Genomic DNA, 14,829 nt, shown 5'->3' with positions numbered 1-14,829 from the left:
CTTAACAGGAGAGGTAAAAAAAAAACAGTGTTTTACTGACTGTAATATGCTGCGGGATCTTAATGTGCGCACGTGTGCTGGTATGAGGTGTTGGACAATAAAATGAATCACAGCTGTTATAGAGTTAAATGCTTAGTTTTTTTTATTTTCGAGCAGTCCGAAATAAATCCGTGTGTAATTCAGGAATAATGGTAGAAAAAAAATGTTTGCATCAGTTGATAATTCTGATCAGACTCCTCCTCCATCCTTCTCCTCTCCAACCTGTAGAAAAACAACATATAATGGAACTAACTCACATAAACTGCTGCATCCTTAATGCTGTATTATACAAGCCCAATTCCAAAAAAGTTGGGAAGCTGTGTAAAATGTAAATAAATGTAAATAAAAACAGAATGCAGAAAAACATTAACTCATTTAGAACTTGATGGCGACAATGATCTCAAAAAAGTTAGGACAGGACAACAAAAGGCTGGAAAAGTAAGTGGTACTAATAAAAAAACAGCTGAAGGAGTAATTTGCAACTAACTCACATGACTGGGTATAAAAAGAGCATTTTAGAGAGGCAGAGTCTCTCAGAAGCAAAGATGGGCAGAGGTTCACCAATCTGTGAAAAACTGCATCTAAAAATTATGAAACAATTTCAGAAAAATGTTCCTCAATGTAAAATTGCAAAGACTTTGGATATCCCACCATGTACAGTGGATAATATCATCAAAAGATTTAGAGAATCTGGAGAAATCCCTGTACACAAGGGACAAGGCGGATGGTCAATATTGGATGCTTGTGATCTTCAGGCCCTCAGATGGCACTGCATTCAAAACAGGCTGTACTGGAAATCACTGCATGGGCTCAAGAACACTCCTAGAAATCATTGTCTGTGAACACAGTTGACCGTGCAATCCACAAACGCAAGTTAAAGCTGTATCAATAATAGAAGAAACCATATATAAACAGGATTCAGAAATGCCACCAACTTCTCTGGGCCCAAGCTCATTTAAGATGGACTGAGGCAAAGTGGAAAAGTGTCCTGTGGTCCAATGAATCAAAGTTTAAAATTCTTTTTGGAAATCATAGACACAGCATCCTCCATGCTAAAGACCAACCAGCTTGTTATTAGCACACAGTTCAAAAGCCAGCATGGGTAACTTGCACATCTGTGAAGGCACCATTAATGCTGAACGAAATATACAGGTTTTGGCAACATATGCTGCCATCCAGACATTGTCTTTTTCAAAGAAGGGCTTGCATATTTCAGCAAGACAATGCTAAACTACACTTGCATCCACCACAACAGCATGGCTTTGCAGAAGAAGAGTCCGAGTGCTGAACAGACCTGCCTGTAGTCCAGACCTTTCACCAATAGGAAACATTTGGCGCATCAATAAATGAAAAATCTGGCAAAGTACACCCAGGACTGTTGGGCAGCTAGAATCCTACATCAGAGATCAAGAATGGGACAACATTCCTCTCCCAAAACTCCAGCAATTGGTCTCCTCACTTCCCAGACGTTTATAGGCTGTTGTTAAAAGAAGAGGGGATGCTACACAATGGTAGACATGGCCCTGTCCCAACTGTTTTGAGATGCATTGCTTACCATCAAGTTCTAAATAAGTTAATATTTTTCATGAAATGGTAAAATGTCTCACTTTCAACATCTGATATGTTTATGTTCTATTGTGAATAAAATATGGGTCTATGAGATTTGCAAATCATCACATTCTGTTTTTATTTACATTTATTTACATTTTACACAGCGTCCCAACTTTTTTGGAATTGGGGTTGTAGTTAGAGACACAATATGCTCATTAATGTAGTTCAGTTCTAATTCTGGAGGTCTCTTCCCAGCTCCAGGAGATCCACTGATCTGAATTCAGTTTTAAATGTACCTGCACAGAACCTTTATTTCCAACAGTGTAGGGCCAACGCTTTATTATGCACAAGTCTTCAAGATTAGTAGTCAGGAGACCCAAACAGTGATGTTTGTTAGTAAATACTATATGTAATTGCATATAAACTGGTGAAATGAATTAGATTTAACTGTAGCTGAAACATTTTTGGGCAAATGTGCACAGGTCCAGTGACCCATTAAACACCACAAGCAACTGTTGACTGGTGATGTTTCCAATGGTCATTCACACTAAAGATTACTTGCACCCTATATCTGGTTAATAAAAGTCTTGTAGTGACCAAATAGAAGAGGAACTATTTGTGTTGTTTATGCTGTTGTTCGTCAGTTAAAAGTGTGTGATATGTGTTTATTGTGTTAGTCAGACGATATGGGTTGTTAGTGTGTTTTGTGTTGGGGTTTGGTCAACCATCAGGGTGAATCCTGTGGCTAGTGGTGATGTTCCCCACCAGGTCAGTGCTTTGTATGTGCCTTTCTGCCCTGGTGTTTAATAAAGAGCACTTATCGCGGTGGAATCATGGCCTCCCCTGTGTCTTACTCTATGCTGACGCTAGTCTTCATTCAAGTCTAAACCCATCAGTGTAGATCTGTGATTGGAACCCCTTTAATGAAGTTATACCTTTAAACCTCAGGGTAGGCGGCTGTTGTGGCAATACCACACTGGTTATTCTTGTTCCTGGACATCTTGATGTAACCGTGATCACCCCAGCCGACACCCCAGCTGCAAAACAAAATCATTGTCAGTGATGGTTAAATTACATTACCCTTCTGAGTCCCTGGCAGGAATGTGATCAGGGATTGTCTTTTTGATGTTTTGGCAGCTTGTTTGTTTACCTGTTCTTGACCAGCCAGTAGTCCTGTCCGTTATCATCAGTGCCGTAACCAACAACCAGGACAGCATGATAAGGGTAGTTAGTCCTGCAGGCTGGCTCATCATACACACCTGCAATCATTCAGGTTACCAGCTGCCAATTAGGATGGTCAATGATTAACCCATAACTAAAGTATCTGGTAAATAAAATAATAATGCAAGCTTAGAAATGAGACAACAGCAAACCCAGCCATCCTGAACAAGCAGGGATTTCACAGGGACTGTAATATTCAACCCAACTGACAGCAACCGTGTCAAATGGACTGTTTGCAGAATTCTGAGAGTCCTGCCTCCTTCAGTTACTGTGGCTATGTCTGTTAAACTTTCAGTACATGCTACCTGGTAGCATCCATAACATTTGTGCTAACAGAGGAAACAGTTCAGTAGCACAAAGGCACTATTAGAAGCACACAGAGGAGAACATCTAAAACGTCTCTCATTCAGACATAAACTGGCTTTACAAGATGTTCACTGCAGACATACATGATTGAGAACTGATCAAATGTGCATGCTTAGAATTCTAAAGTAAACAAATATGGATTCTTGACACCATGTTTACTTTAATCAGACCAGGGGAATCTTTTAGCAACTCAGGCTGATCTTCATGTCTAAAAAGGAGGAGGTTTTTGCAATGGAAGCTGCCCCTTCAGATGAGCTAATGCTAAATAGCTAGAGCAACATTACATTAGAGAGCTCATCGTCTTTTATGTGATGTATTTCTGTAAAATTGAATGAACTAATACAGAAAAAGGCATGTGTATAAGTGCAGTAATAGTTGGTAGTTTTTAATCCCAAATGTGAGCGCTCTACAGTCCTGTTTAATCTGGTAACTGTCACCAGCTAAGTTAAGTAAAGCTAACTAGTTAGCTAACAGATCTTAACATTGTTCTGTAACCATAGAGCCAGTAACAGTGTGCCTGTTAATAGTTTTGACACTGAGCTGTGCGTTTAGTCTTCCACAGAGATTAATTCAAAGCACTGGTTTCTCAGGGTTACCTGACTCATAGAGCTGGTAGCTGCGATGGTTGGCATCGACGATTACAGAAATAGGCCCGATTGTGGCCACAGCGTACTGCAGATCACCTTCTGTGGGCTTCACCATTTTATAGCCAGAGCAGGTAGCCCAAGAATTCTGGTTGTTAAACTTGCATTCCCCTTCCTGAGGAGAGATGAGTACAATCAGGATGGGTTGCTAACCCTCTGCTTCAAAGTTCACAGGGATATTTTCAAAATTCTAATTTCCAGACTTTTCCCCTCACCCCAAAGGTAGATGAACAGTGCCAAAAAAAAAAAGGTTTTCCACTGGAGCAATAAGGCTACCAGCTAAGACCCCACACATTAGCACTGTACAAACTGCATGCCCAACTCATCAAACACCTGTTTGACATAATGACATATTTATAAAAATGGAAAAAATGTATTGACAAAATTCATGCTTTAACATGGGAGTGCAGTTAGCACCATGCTAATTGGCCTACAGTTGCTTACTTTACTTGTTAGCTTCATTAGCATTGTAGCTCTAATGTAAAACTATACAAGCAAACTTATGAGACCAAACGAAGCTGATCTCAGAAGCTCCACTCAGCACTAGTTTGACCTCACCATGGCATCATTAACTACTGTAGCCTCACCTTGGCCTGGTATGGATAAGTGTACACTGTCTCCAGGCCTCCACTGGACTTGATGTACTTGAAGGCATTATGAGGCCAACCACCTTGACAGCCAAAGTTTTCATAACCCCGGGAGCAGTCCACCAGCTGTTGTGCGCTCAATTCTACCAGCATCTTTGTCTTCTTGAACATCTGACCCTCTAGCGCCCCTGCCTGAGAGAAGAAAATTAGAAAAAATAAAAGGAAAATAGGGTGAACCAATAGAAATGGGTTTGTTTTCTTCCTTAAATGAGGATCTCTTTAGAGTTCCAATCTTCCACAGCACCCCTATTCATACTTTTACCTGTGTTTATTCACAAGCTGATGACATGAATATTTCTCATATCATAAACTTATTTGTTTCTATAGCAAATATTTAGGCAAGTTCCTCCATTCTAATGATGCACACTAAAGCTATCTGTGCACTAACAGCTCTCCCTTGTTGAGAACCTTCAGACTGCTGCACTTTAAGTGTGAGTGTGAATGACAAACCAGTTTCATACAAAGAAACACATGATGAAACATGACAAAAACACATTACAGCACATATTATCAGCATCACATCAATCAAGAGATAAACAGCACAGATCAATCTGAACCCCATCACAACCAGCCTGTTCAACAACACAATCAGCCCAGTGTTCAACTAATAACATTAAATATGACATCCAAAAATAAGATGTCTTCTTTCTATCTTATGCATGTCTATAACTTTTTCTCTAATGTTCTTAGTCTTTATTTTCTCAGCTTTCCTTCAGATTCACAGTCTGATCAAAAATACTTGAATTAACAGGGTTTTTATCCAGTAAAGGTGAACTTTTTTTTTAATAATTCACAAGTAGAGGCCAATTGTAAGCCAACTGTGTCATTGTTAGGGTAACGTCATTCATCTGTGTGAACTTGGAGCTTTCATAATACAGGGGTTGAATACTTATGCAAACAGCATTTTTTCAGTTAATCACTTTTGTCACAATATTTTCTTCAGAAAACTTGAATGTTTTAGTTCTTGATATGTCTATGCTGATACTGTATTTAAGTTATTATAGATGGCTGTATATTTTATCATGGGCAATAACACAAAATCAATACTCAGAGACAACTAATCAACTTCATATGGATCAACACCTCCGATCAAACTGACATTTTCTTGGTATCGTGATTTGGAAGTAAAAGCATCTATATCTTTCTTCTGACTTCATCTTTCCTTTTCTCACTGCCTTCAAGTTAGTAGCGGGCAGCATAAAAGTTCCTTAGGTAAGATTTACACTAGTACAACATAAATAAGTGCAGATAACTCAGTGCAAACCATGTTAACGTTACCCCATTTAGCTGAGTGTCTGAGTCAGGAATATTTCAGTCATGTTTGAAATGAAAATGATACTGCTGCAGATCCTTGATCACCTACTGCTGTCTAAATCAGTGCAGTCTGAGACAGAAAACTTTGCTTTTGAGGCAGCAGACATAAAGAAACAGCCAGTCTTTTGGGGTTAGTATTAGTCAAACATGGACACAAAAGTGACTGCAACCCTTCTGTTTCCTCTTAAGCTGCTTCTGGTGCCTGAACAGGTGACAAAATGTGACTGTTGCTCCATGTGGGCTGAAAATTTCAAACTTTAAGCTGCTGAAAAGGAAGCCAACTCAAGCTAAATTAAGACGTGAAACAAGATTTAGCACCATTTATGCCGAGCCTGCAGGGCTATGTTCAGAAACCAATACTGCCAGGTTTATCTACATATTCTACAGTTTTGATTTTACTGTTTTGCACAATAAAATATTTCAGATATAATTTGGCTGTTAAAAATGTTTTGTATTAAAAATGAAGATACATCCCAGAATAATAAACCGCTGTTAACCCTAAACATCTAATATTTGTTTAATCATCTAAATTATATTCTGATATATTTCTAAACCATCAGAAATTGTAATTAAACCGTGACTTAAATTTAAGGCCACAATGCCCAATACTGTTACTAATTATCCCTCCATCTGGTTCTCCCTCTTTACCTGTCCTGCTGTGACTCACCGCACTGAAGGCCCAGCAGGAGTGACAATGACTTTGGTCCTTAACCTCAGTCACGTAGCCCTCAATCCTCCAGTCCACAGAGCTGGGCAGAGCAGCGCCCTCTACCGGTTGGAAGAATGAAGTGGCGCTGTGGGTTCTAGTCCAGTTGAAGGATCCCAGACAGCCCTTTGACATCTGCTGGTACTCCTGATAGTCCTGTTGGAGAAGAAGATGGACTTTTAATGGTCTACTTTCCAGATGTCAAATACAATTACTGAACACATGAACACATAATAAACAGAGCTGAAGGAAAGATTCAGTGAATTGTGTAATGAAATGTCTATGTGAGATCTCACCATGTCTGCAAAGTGGTTCATGCTGAGTCTGTAGCTTTTGATGCCCTGGTCAGCCAGCATGTTGTGCTCCAGAACCAGTTTAAGATTGTCCAGCCAGATCATTTTATGCCGGGACTCTTCGTCCAATGAACTGTAGCTCTTACCTGAGAGGAAATGTATGTTTATGTATATGTGTATGTATGTGTTTCCTCTGAGGCAAACGCTGCATGTTCCAACCAATGTATGTATATATTACTTATATTATATATACAGTCATTGATAAAAAACGCCTGTTGTAAAAGCTATTTAAATAAACTTTGACTTGACTATTTAACATATATATTATATACATATCAATGACTGTATATGTCATATATATCATAAATACAGTCAATGAGTGTATATTACGTATATCATATGTACAGTCAATGAGCGTGTATATCATATATGTCACATATAGAGTCAAGTGCATATCATATACATATATATATATATATATATATATATATATATATATATATATATATGTAATATACATTCAGTGGTTCAGCTCCATTCAGTGGTTCAATGAATCTCTCATTTATACAACTTGTAGGTTGTTGTTACAGTGGAGGATCTTGAGGGGAACTGGAGCTCCACCAGCTGCTGCTTTTGTTAGTTTGCTGCTGGTTGATTTATCCCTAGTTCCCCTGCGAGTGTCTGTCCAGTACAGTCTGCTGAATTACATTGCGCATCAGCACTGTGTATAGCTTACTAAAGACTTTAGTGTGCTTCAGTGATAAACAAATTCACTGAACAGCAGTAGCTGGAAATAACTTTGGTTTTATCAGGAGTGCCATCAGTGGAACTTGCCCCTTAAAAGCTGTATTTGAATGAGAGGACTACAATCACAGAAACAGCACAAACAGCTGGACTTCAGGGCAAATGAAACAAACATGCTGAACTTTTAATGGCAGTAAGTGGAGAAGTGATTTATTCCAAGCAATTTTGGACTACTTCTATTGGTCCATTCATTAATTTTTGACACAATGTAAAGGGCATCTGGCCATTTATCATTATGTCAAAAAATATATATAGTTATATTAATATAAATATTTCTTAAACCATTCAAAACCATTTTTTGTGCATGAAAAAAACAGCATAACATTAGTATAAATACATATAAGCTTATGAATAGGGTCAAAAGTAAAAATAATTTCATATTTTGAAAATAGTGGTTGATATCTTGTGTAAGTTATGTTGGTTCTAGATTAACATTCCAGCATACAGCAAACATTAAAATTTATCCTGATGCCTCTATCCATTTTCTGATTTCCTGATTGAGTTGTTGATTGGAGGTGGAGAATTTCTCATAAAGGAGCAGATCTGATGTAAATTTCTCACCAAACTTCAGTTTCCAGGTGTTGAACTCCAGATCCTCCAGAGAGACACTGGCAGCACCAGCCACAACCACAAGAGCGGCGACAGCGAGTAAAACCCTCATTCTGTAAAGAACAGATTGAACGAAATTAAATCAATCTAGTGCGAAATACAGGGGGACCTGGGGGCCCCAGGATCCCCTAATTAATCTCTTGGACCCCCTGAATGTCTCAAAATCCAAATTCTGGGGGGTGCCTGAAAATAAACTCTAAAATATCTCGGTAAATCTTTACAACATGCCATATCATATCTGTAAATCTGAAAACTTGCAAAGTTTGCAAGAGTTTGGAGTAAAGAGTAACTGTTTCTCATTTCTCACACTGAAGACAGAAGAGGAGATGAGTAGGATCTCAGTTAATGTGAGACAGAGCGCAGAACCACACCAGAACAGAGACTTTACAGAAGAACAATTGTCAGCGCTGCAGTAGCAAACAAGACCGCCCAAATACCAGGGAGTATTTCAAACACTGATAACAGGCCTTAATAAACAGCAACCTGATCATTATCTAATAGTCTGTTAATGACTGTAATGATTGTATGTACAGAATTACACATCTGTCCAGAGAAAAATTTCTCCATTGTTTTTGTGATTTTTACTTTTTACTTACATTTGAGCTCAGCAGCTGTTCTTTTACATTATGTGATAATTTCATGATGATTGGACCAATAGACATACTTTGAAATTGCTTAGAATAAAATCTCTTTCCATTAGCTCACACTGAAAGTGAACATTTTTGCTCCCTCCTGTGAAAACGATATGTTGGAGATACTTGTTTTTTCTTTGGAAAGCAACAACTGATTTTTAACTGCTATATATATAAATATATATATATATATATATATATATATATATATATATATATATATATATATATATATATATGTAGATGGGGACATATAGAGACATTATATAATCATTAATAATGACAATGTCACTACTCTTGAACTGAAACTCAGTGGCATCCTAATCTGCTGATTCTTTCAGTTTCAACTGTACATTTAACTTTTTCACCTCTTTTTGTTGCATCAGTGTTTGTATTCAGTGTAAATGTATGAACGCGTGTTTCAGCTCTTACCTGAGCGTGATGTTCTGCAGTCTCACCATGATCTGCTGGAGTGTGTGCCCTACTGGCTCTGGTTTTATTCTGATTTTATCTGATTTTATCTGTGACTTTGCTGAGCTAAAGATGCCAGTAAACACGCTCTGCTGACCACAAACTTCAAGCGTCTATACCCTACAAGATGAGAGTGATATGACTTAATCATATCACTCACTGTGGAACCCTCAAGTTCTTCTAAGTCTTCAGAGAAGGCCTGACGATTTCTATGAAGTATAAAAATGCATGTCTGTTGCATTCAAACTCTGGAAGTATTGTAGAAATACCTTCATTTTATTGTTCGGTTTTGGTTGGAAACAAAAGGGTTAAAATGTTGAAATGTCCACATAATTATATGCATTTAAGACTGCTTTCTACAGTCTCAGAAATAAAGGTAGTAAATTGTCACAGGGGCAGTGCCCCTCTTGTCACTGGGGTGGGACCCTCAAAGGTACGTCTCAGTACCTTTAGTCAGGGAACATAATTGTATCATAACTCATTGAAATTATATTTTCTAAGTTGTCTTGACTCCACACACCCCGTCTTGTCTCCAGGCTTTTTATTTTATTGTTCTGTTTTAAAACATTTGGTCATGAAAAGGTACAAATACGTATGTTTCACCTGGAAAAACTGGACCTTAAAACCACTGTTGTACCTTTAAGGAACAATTACATTGTTTGTACCTTGATGAATGAAAAACGTACCTGAACAGAACCATTATTTCTAATAGTGTAGGTAGATACAGCCAAGAGAACTCTCCCATTGGTTAGGACTTCAGGAACTGGACTGAAGGCCTTGCATGTTAGATTTACTATCAACATAATTAGGAAAACACAGAGAAACCAACTCTGATTTACAATGGGACCAACTTTTAAAACGTCTTCTGGAAGTTCTACTCATTGTGAATGGAAGCCGTAGTCTAACCAGGTTTCAATCAGATGTTGGAAAAATGGCCAAAATATGTTCCTGTGAATAATTTAGCACTAACATAGTACTAGAATGCTAGCATTTATATTTAAACCTGGTTATTCTTTGTCAACTTGAATTTTCCTTTTGCAGATTGCTGAGTATGTATGAATATCTGACCTGCTAATTAGCTTTATTTGGCTTTGCTTTGGTGCTGCTCTGCTGCATCTCTCTGCAGTACTGATACCATCAAGCACACTCAACACAAACTTACCTGGCACTCTTATCTAATCATCTTAAAAATGCACCAGACTATTACAAAGAAAATACGAGAATAGATATGCAGTATGCAGATGTACAGATATAATATGCAACGTGAAGTGCAGTTTTCAAATAAATGCAAAGGCAAGTGCTGAACAGATTCAAACTGCATAAAAATAAAGGGCAGATAAGCTCATAAGTGCCATGAAAACCAAAATGTCACCATGAATATTTCACACTTTCCAGGGCGACTCGCAGCGTCGTCTGAGTTAAAGTCATAATGATCTATCTTACACTTACTAAACCTTACCTTAATAAGTAAGTCCATAAAATTTAATCCAACTTCAGTAGGATAAACTATTATGCTGGCTAGAGAGCATTCTTTTTCTACATACTACAGACTAACCAAGTGTTTTAAATAGTTTTGCTTCAGCCTCGAACCCTAGAGACTCAAGTCTGACTGACATTTCAAAGACTCAATTCTGACTCGCGCCCCAGCTATTGCTTTAAGCTGTAGCTCAGCAATCACTGCTTTTCTCACATCTCCGGCAGGAAACGTTTTTCCAAAAGTAAAATAATTTCTTGTAAAATGTCTTGCAATGTTCAACTTTTTACAAGGCTGTAGTCAGCTTTACACTGACTCACACTCCAGAGACTCAACACTGACTCACACCCCAGAGACTCAACTCTGATTCACACCTCAGAGGTTTGATTCTGACTCGGACCCCAAAAACTTGACTTGGGCTCACTTCCCAGAGATTCAAATCTGACTCATACCCCAGAGACTCGACTCTGACTTACACCTCAGAGACTCAAATCTGAATCACACCTCAGAGGCTCAACACTGACTCACACTTCAGAGGCTCGACTTTGGCTCGCACCCCATAGATGTGAGATTTGATTCAGACACACACCGCAGAATCTCGAGGCCTTTGGAGAGACCTATTCTGTGTAGCTGCGGAATCTGGAGCTGCATTCAAAGGAAGTGTCAACAACACATTTTTAAAATTCTAATGGATATTTCTGCCTGGTTTTGAAAGGAGGCAGAAAATTCTTCTATATGCTTTTGGTAATCTTTATTAAAGTGAGTGGAATATATAATCGGCTGCATTTCTGATATCTCCACCCACTTTTGTGCAGTCCTCCCTCGTTTTGCACAGCCATCTCTCAAATGTCTATGTACACTGGATCCTCGCTGGTTCCAGACTTCTTTTATTTAAGAAAGATGGAAGCCACTGTGATCTATCTCAGAGTTCCATAGATGGTTCCTTGGAAACATCTCAAGGATGATTAGTGAGAACGGGTTGCCCCTAAGTTCAATTTTAAGTGTAACAGCAAAGGGTCATGGGAACATAAATGTCTGCCTGATTATCTGCCTTTATCTGTCTCTTTGTGGTTTTGTCTGAAACTGTGCTGCTTATCTCTGTGATATGGATGCTGGTAAACATGCTGTGCTCTCCACAAACATAACAGACATTCATATAAACCATCTGATAAAATAAGCAAACACTGGGTGCCATAACAATACAAAAAGCCTACGCTGCAAGGGTCTATGACCTAAAGAGGAGTGTGAAATGATGGCTTTATACACTATGTATCTATTTATCTACCAAAGATGTAATTCGTAAGGTAAAACTGCAGTGTTTCATGAGCAAACAATAAATATTAAGGGCTGAAACTGCATAAAAATAAAGTGCAGAAAAGCTCAGAAACAACAAAAAGCAATGAGCATTATGATGCTCTTGAAAAGCTGGTCTCAGATCAGGTCAGAAAAACTGTGAATCAATCAACGGATTTGTATTATTTTGATCAACAGGAGCATCCACAATGTAGACTGAAGTATTGTATACAAGAAACAATTATTTTTTGATGTTTTAATCAAAGTTTTAAGTTTTTTTGAGAACAACTCATTTTTGATGAACAGGGACTCCCCTGGTGGAAAGTCTGACTATCTACGAGGTGACCTAGATATTGACCTATTTCCACTATATATATATATATATATATATATATATATATATATATATATATATATATATATATATATATATATATATATATTGTGTGAGGTTTACCTTGTAGTTAATCATCTATTTTTAATAATTTCTTCCTAAGTGACCAGTTTTAAGATTTTTTGCCTCAAGACTTCTGAAATATGATGCCTTCTGTATATTTTATTTCAGCATCATTGTTATATCTTTTACAAAAAAAAGGATTTTAAATCTGTTCAGACAACATAATGTTTGAAAAATTATATCTAATTAAAAGAAAACATCTGAAATGTAACTAAATATAATATTTCAGAGTATGGGAATGTTGTAAAAATGTTAAAATATATTTTTAAATTTATTTTTATACAGTTTCACTTGTTTTAAGTCATTTTATCTGGTGTCTCAAGTTTCTTATTCCATTGGCAGATGATTATTAGTGATAAAAACAAACATATTGCATTGTGAACACTGCTAGCACAATAAATATCCTAATATAATATATATATATATATATATATATATATATATATATATATATATATATCTATAACAAATTGTTAAATAATCTAAATGCAGTAAGTCTAAATGCAGTTTATGGAAGAATGGAGGGAAATGAAAAATGAAATAGGTCTCTGAGTACTGCGGTGGGCACCTATTTGTCAGTGTGGTTTGCTGACTGTGTAAAAGTAGGTCACATGTCTACACCAGAACTGAAGTTTCTACAGTCCTGTTCTTCCCTCTGTGTGATCTTTTAGTCTGAAATAAACACTATAGCTCCAAAGAGGCCTGAACAACAGTAAAGAAGAACAGGAGCTGAACTACAAGAATGAAATTAAACTTCAAATAGGAACTGAGGAAAAAAGTCGAGGGGAGTCCCCTGGTGGAAAGTCTGACTATGAGGTGACCTGCACTGTTAGAAATAAAGGTTCTGTGCAGGTACACATTTCATTCATTAAGGTACAAACAATGTAAATGTGCAGTCAGTACTTAGAAAATAGCATTTCAATAGATTATGGTACAGTTATGTTCCCTGACTAAAGGTACTGAGATGTACCCTTGAGGGTTCCACCCCAGTGACAAGAGGGGGGCTGTCCCAGTGACAGTTTTGCACTTTTTTTCTAAGAGTGTGTGTATTAATAAAAGCTATTCTTACAGCATATTTTTACTCCTGTAGTTTTCTCATAAGGATTTCTAGGCAGGAGTCTTTTAATTTTACACCGATCAGGCATAACATTATGACCACCTCCTTGTTTCTACGCTCATTGTCCATTTTATCAGCTCCACTTACTATATAGGTGCCCTTTGTAGTTCTACAATTACAGACTGTAGTCCATCTGTTTCTCTGCATACTTCGTTAGCCCCCCTTTACCATGTTCTATAGTGGTCAGGACCCCCATGGACCCTCACAGAGCAGGTACTATTTGGGTGGTGGATCATGCTCAGCACTGCAGTAACACTGACGTGGTGGTGGTGTGTTAGTGTGTGTTCCGCTGGTCTGAGTGTATTAGACACAGCAGTGCTGCTGGACTTTTTAAACACATCAGTGTCCCTGCTGGACTGAGAATAGTCCACCAACCAAAAATATCCAGCCAAAAGCGTCCTGTGGGCAGCGTCCTGTGACTACAGATGAAGGACTAGAGGACGACCAACACAAACTGTTCAGCAGCAGATGAGCTATCGTCTCTGACTTTACATCTACAAGGTGGACTGACAAGGTACGATTGTCTAATAGAGTGGACAGTGAGTGGACACAGTGTTTAAAAACTCCAGCAGCACTGCTGTGTCTGATCCACTCAGACCAGCGCAACACACACTAACACACCACCACCACATCAGTGCTGAGAATGATCCACCACCCAAATAGTACCTGCTCTGTGAGGGTCCATGGGGGTCCTGACCACTGAAGGTGAAAGGGGGCTAACAAAGTATGCAGAGAAACAGATGGACTACAGTCTGTAATTGTAGAACTACAAAATGCACCTATATAGTAAGTGGAGCTGATCAAATGGACAATGAGTGTAGATCATTGACTCATTCTCTGGTCATAATGTTATGCCTGATCGGTGTATATCTTTATGATATAAATATTTTTACACTTAGTAGCAGATGAGAAGACTTTGCAAGTGTGTTTAATAGCCCAGTTTTCTCAGTTACTTAATGAACATATTTTCTTTTGGCAGAAAATTATGGTTTATGGTAATCAGCAGGTGTGATGGCTCCCATAAAAAGTTAAACCAAATTACAGTTTGTTGGAGAAATGGCTAAAAATGTGCTGATCTATTGGTTGTGCAAAAACACGTCTTATTGCTGCATGATGTGATGTTCTAGTGTAAACGTTAGTCATCGAACTGTGGAATTTTCTGTTGATTTCTGTTTGATTTGTGTTTCTTTT

The 14,829-nt window shown here is 38.0% G+C and overlaps 2 protein-coding genes across 2 annotated transcripts in view; both read right to left on the bottom strand.

The window, feature by feature from the left end:
- LOC118823547 (cathepsin L1-like) overlaps nucleotides 1–14,829 on the bottom strand; it is a 105,277-nt gene that overhangs the window by 53,887 nt on the left and 36,561 nt on the right. The gene's annotated exons all lie outside the window — the stretch shown is intronic.
- Nucleotides 100–9,293, bottom strand: LOC118823535 (cathepsin L1-like). The gene is made up of 9 exons (XM_036593224.1): nucleotides 9,259–9,293; nucleotides 8,147–8,247; nucleotides 6,785–6,927; nucleotides 6,450–6,644; nucleotides 4,409–4,600; nucleotides 3,774–3,936; nucleotides 2,741–2,849; nucleotides 2,526–2,627; nucleotides 100–261 (listed from the first exon to the last, which is right to left on the bottom strand). The coding sequence occupies exons 1-8, from the start codon at nucleotides 9,285–9,287 to the stop codon at nucleotides 2,528–2,530; spliced, it is 1,032 nt and encodes a 343-aa protein (XP_036449117.1). The 5' UTR covers nucleotides 9,288–9,293; the 3' UTR covers nucleotides 100–261; nucleotides 2,526–2,527.

This window comes from Colossoma macropomum, unplaced genomic scaffold, assembly GCF_904425465.1.
Source record: "Colossoma macropomum unplaced genomic scaffold, Colossoma_macropomum, whole genome shotgun sequence".
NCBI classification, from domain to species: domain Eukaryota; kingdom Metazoa; phylum Chordata; class Actinopteri; order Characiformes; family Serrasalmidae; genus Colossoma; species Colossoma macropomum.
Note: the sequence above shows the minus strand (reverse complement) of the source record. Positions and strands in the feature narration are given on the sequence as shown.

Coding starts and splice junctions, on each gene's coding strand:
- LOC118823535 (XM_036593224.1), bottom strand. CDS start 9,287: ATGGTGAGACTGCAGAACATCACGCTCAG. Junction 8,248..9,258: donor CTGCAGAACATCACGCTCAG/GTAAGAGCTGAA, acceptor TGTTCTTTACAG/AATGAGGGTTTTACTCGCTG. Junction 6,928..8,146: donor CACCTGGAAACTGAAGTTTG/GTGAGAAATTTA, acceptor ATTTCCTCTCAG/GTAAGAGCTACAGTTCATTG.